A 3,522-nucleotide genomic window follows, 5' to 3' on the forward strand; every position below is an offset into this window, starting at 1 on the left:
AAAAAAAAAAAAAAGAAAATGAATTAATGATCTTTAAAGATTTTCACAGCATACCTAAAATTCTCTGATAGCCCACCAGTGTGCCTCGGCACACTGGTTGAAAATCACTGTCCTAGACTATAAAAGATATTCTGGACACCTTGAGAGATGGTACTATATAGGAAACAGTTCCTGTTGTATATGAGATGGAGTGTTAGTACCAAGTAAACCACTTTCTGCTTAGTTTCACTTCTGTCTGATGAAATTTCAGAGAGCTAAGTCACATAAGAATTCCAACTTGTGGCTTGGCGCCTGTGGCTGAAGCAGCTAAGGCGCCAGCCACATACACCTGAGCTGGCAGGTTCGAATCCAGCCCGGGCCCACCAAACAACAGCGACGGCTGCAACCCAAAAAAAAAAAAAAAATAGCCAGGCGTTGTGGGTGCCTGTAGTCCCAGCTACTTGGGAGGCGGAGGCAGGAGAATCGCTTGAGCCCAGGAGATAGAGGTTGCTGTGAGCTGTGATGCCACAGCACTCTACCCAGGGCAACAGCTTGAGGCTCTGTCTCCAAAAAAAAAAGAATTCCAACTTGCTTAATGCAAAAGGTTTCATTTGTGTCGTTGCTATACTTGATGAACTCTGGTTTACTAAGGACTGGCAAGTTTTAGCCAGTAGAGAAATAAACATCAAGAGAAGCCAAGCGCTTACTATCACACTTACTATCAGAGTTATCACACAGAGAGGCCCTATTGCTGGGCAATGACCTGGATTTATTCCAGGTAACTGGAATAAACCTTTCTGTCTCTCATACAAAACTAAATAAAGCTTTACACAGAATGTGTAGCTCTCACCTGGCCCCACGGTCACCTCAGTAGAATGCTTGTTGATAACCTTAATCTTATCACGGAAGCCATTTTTCTCTACAATCTTCACAGCAGCATCAGCCATAGGCTTGAAAACCTAGAAATCAGAGCCAAAACCCAAAGAAAAATGAGCAACAATTAATAATACCCCAATATTCAAGGTTAATGAGATATCCTTTGATTCTGATCCTAAGATTTGTAACTTAAACACTTTAGTCTCCAAATGTGTTTCATGAAATGAAAAGAAATGACACATGAAATGCAAGTAAAGTTAGGTTTAGCCTGTGTTCAGGAGGAGTTCCTGCTACAAGCCAGACACAGTGGGTTTTCAAGGGAGGCTGAGGCTGCACTACCTAGTTAGGGCAGTAGGTGTCAGTGCTACGCTAAGGGGACACCAAAGGCCCAGGAAGGGGATTCCCCTCACAAAAAACACACCTGGGACATGTGCTGTGCTCTCTGGAGAAAAGTGAGATAGTGAGACACAATCCCCAATGCTGGCAGAACACAGCCTTTTCTTATGGTATAGTCCCCCCCTGTGGGATTTATCCATGAAGATACATTCCACGACCCCCAGGGGATGCCTGAAACCCCAAACATACTATGCTTTTTCTAATTAATAATACTGATGATAAATGTTAATTTATAAATTAGGCCCAGTAAGTGATTAACTAAAAATAGAACAATTATAACAATATTCAGAACAGCATACAATTCAAAACCAATGAATTATTTCTGGAATTTTTCATTTAATATTTTCGATGGGGGGATAACTGAAATCATGGAAAATGAAACCACAGACCGGGGGACTACTGCATCTGAGGCCTTCCACAGTACAGACCATCTCACCTTCCCAGCTTCACTCTCCCAACCCCATGACCAATGCTTCTAGCTGTGTGGACCTTCACAGTTCACTGGGTAAGCCTGAGCTACAACTTAGCCCCGCCTGCCAAATCAAACCCAACTTCCAGGGCAGCACAATCCCCCCTTTCCAGAAGTCTTCCATGAACATAAGCCCCTCAAACTCCTAGTTTGCAACCTACCCAGTTTAGATTCCACCGTTCCTACCACCTTAGTACATGAAACAGACAGATTCACATGTGGCCCCACACAGATGACAAGATTTTCAGTGTTTCTAAATCCTTTTCTGTATTTTCCACATTTTCTACCACGAAAACTTCCTTTTTTTTTTTTTTAAACTATTATTAAGGGAGAGATACTATATTCTTTCATAAGGAACACATATGTGCTTGGCTGGAAAATAAATATCCAAAACCCACTTCAAATTATTTCTAGGATTTGGCTTGAAGTTTTTGGCAGTGGTTTCACAGGGCCCCAAAGCCCAGTTTTCATCAGTCACTTTGCGGCCACCCTTGACAGTATCACAGGCTCAGCACTGTCTCTCAGTCCCTCTGCCTTCCGACTGTTCCTCACCTCCTCCCCTGGACCTGCAGGTTCTCACCACACACAGCCTCCGTCTTCTCAGCCCACCAGGAAGCTCAAGGTCCCACCCAAAACATTACCAGGAATGGTCACTGAGGTTTACTTCCCAGCATCTATTCTGTGTCCTTCCCTTCCCCTCTAATCAGGTGTATGGTATAGTGTGAGGAGGTGACCTTTCTTTACCAATGTGGCCTGTCTGCTCTAAAGGGAACTGAATCCCTCTTGCCAGGGCCGAGGTGAGGAATGAGATTTAACCCTGCTCAGGCCAATGATACCTGAGGAAAGGTCTCCTAGAAATTCTTAGTAAAGTTCTTAATTTGTTTTTTTTTCTTTGAGACAGAGTCTCACTTTGTCACCCTGGGTAGAGTGCCTTGGAGTCACAGCTCACAGCAACCTCAAACTCTTGGGCACAAGTGATCCTCTTGCCTGAGCCTCCCAAGTAGCTGGGACTACAGGTGCCCGCCACAACACTCATCTATTTTTCTTTTTTATTTTTGAGACTGAGTCTCAAGCTGTCACCCTGGGTAGTGCCGTGGCATTACAGCGCAGAGCAACCCCCAACTCCTAGGCTCAAGTGATTCTCCTGCCTCCGCCTCCCAATTAGCTAGGACTACAGGCACCCACCACAACACCCAGCTATTTTTTTGGTTGCAGCCATCATTGTTGTTTGGCAGGCCCAGGCTGGATTCAAACCCTCCAGCTCAGGTGTCTGTGGCTGATGCTTTAGCCGCTTGAGCCACTGGCGCTGAGCCATGCTCAGCTATTTTTAGAGATGGGGTCTCGCTCTTGCTTAGGCTGGTTAGTAAAGTTCTTGGTTTTATTAAAGAGAAAGCAGGGTGGCACCTATGGCTGAGTGGGTAGTGCACCAGCCCAATATACCACCTGGCCACCACCAAACTGCAACAACAACAACAAAAATAGCCCCGCATTGTGGCAGATTCCTATAGTCCCAGCTACTCAGGAGGCTGAGCCAAGAGAATTGTCCAAGCCCAGGATTTAGAGGTTGCTGTGAGCTGTGACTTGGAGGTTGCTGTGAGCTGTGACACCACAGCACTCTACCGAGGGCGATAAAGTGAGACTCTGTCTCAAAAAAAAAGAGAGAAAGGAAAAAGCCAGGCATGGCGGCTCATGCCTGTATTCCTAATACTCTAGGAGGCCAAGATGGGTAGACTGCCTAAGCTCAGGAGTTCAAGAACAGCCTAAACAACAGAGAGACGCCATCTCTAAGAAAAATAGTTGGG

General features: G+C 45.2%; 1 protein-coding gene across 1 annotated transcript in view; it reads right to left on the reverse strand.

The window, feature by feature from the left end:
* Window positions 1–3,522, reverse strand: part of PRMT7 (protein arginine methyltransferase 7) — a 50,014-nt gene that overhangs the window by 23,838 nt on the left and 22,654 nt on the right. Inside the window, exon 5 of the mRNA XM_012811098.2 lies at window positions 830–938. Coding sequence (XP_012666552.1) covers window positions 830–938 — 109 coding nt within the window. The remainder of the gene's footprint in view (window positions 1–829; window positions 939–3,522) is intronic.

This window comes from Otolemur garnettii, unplaced genomic scaffold (genome assembly GCF_000181295.1).
Source record: "Otolemur garnettii isolate 467f Iridium unplaced genomic scaffold, OtoGar3 scaffold00151, whole genome shotgun sequence".
Classification (NCBI taxonomy): domain Eukaryota; kingdom Metazoa; phylum Chordata; class Mammalia; order Primates; family Galagidae; genus Otolemur; species Otolemur garnettii.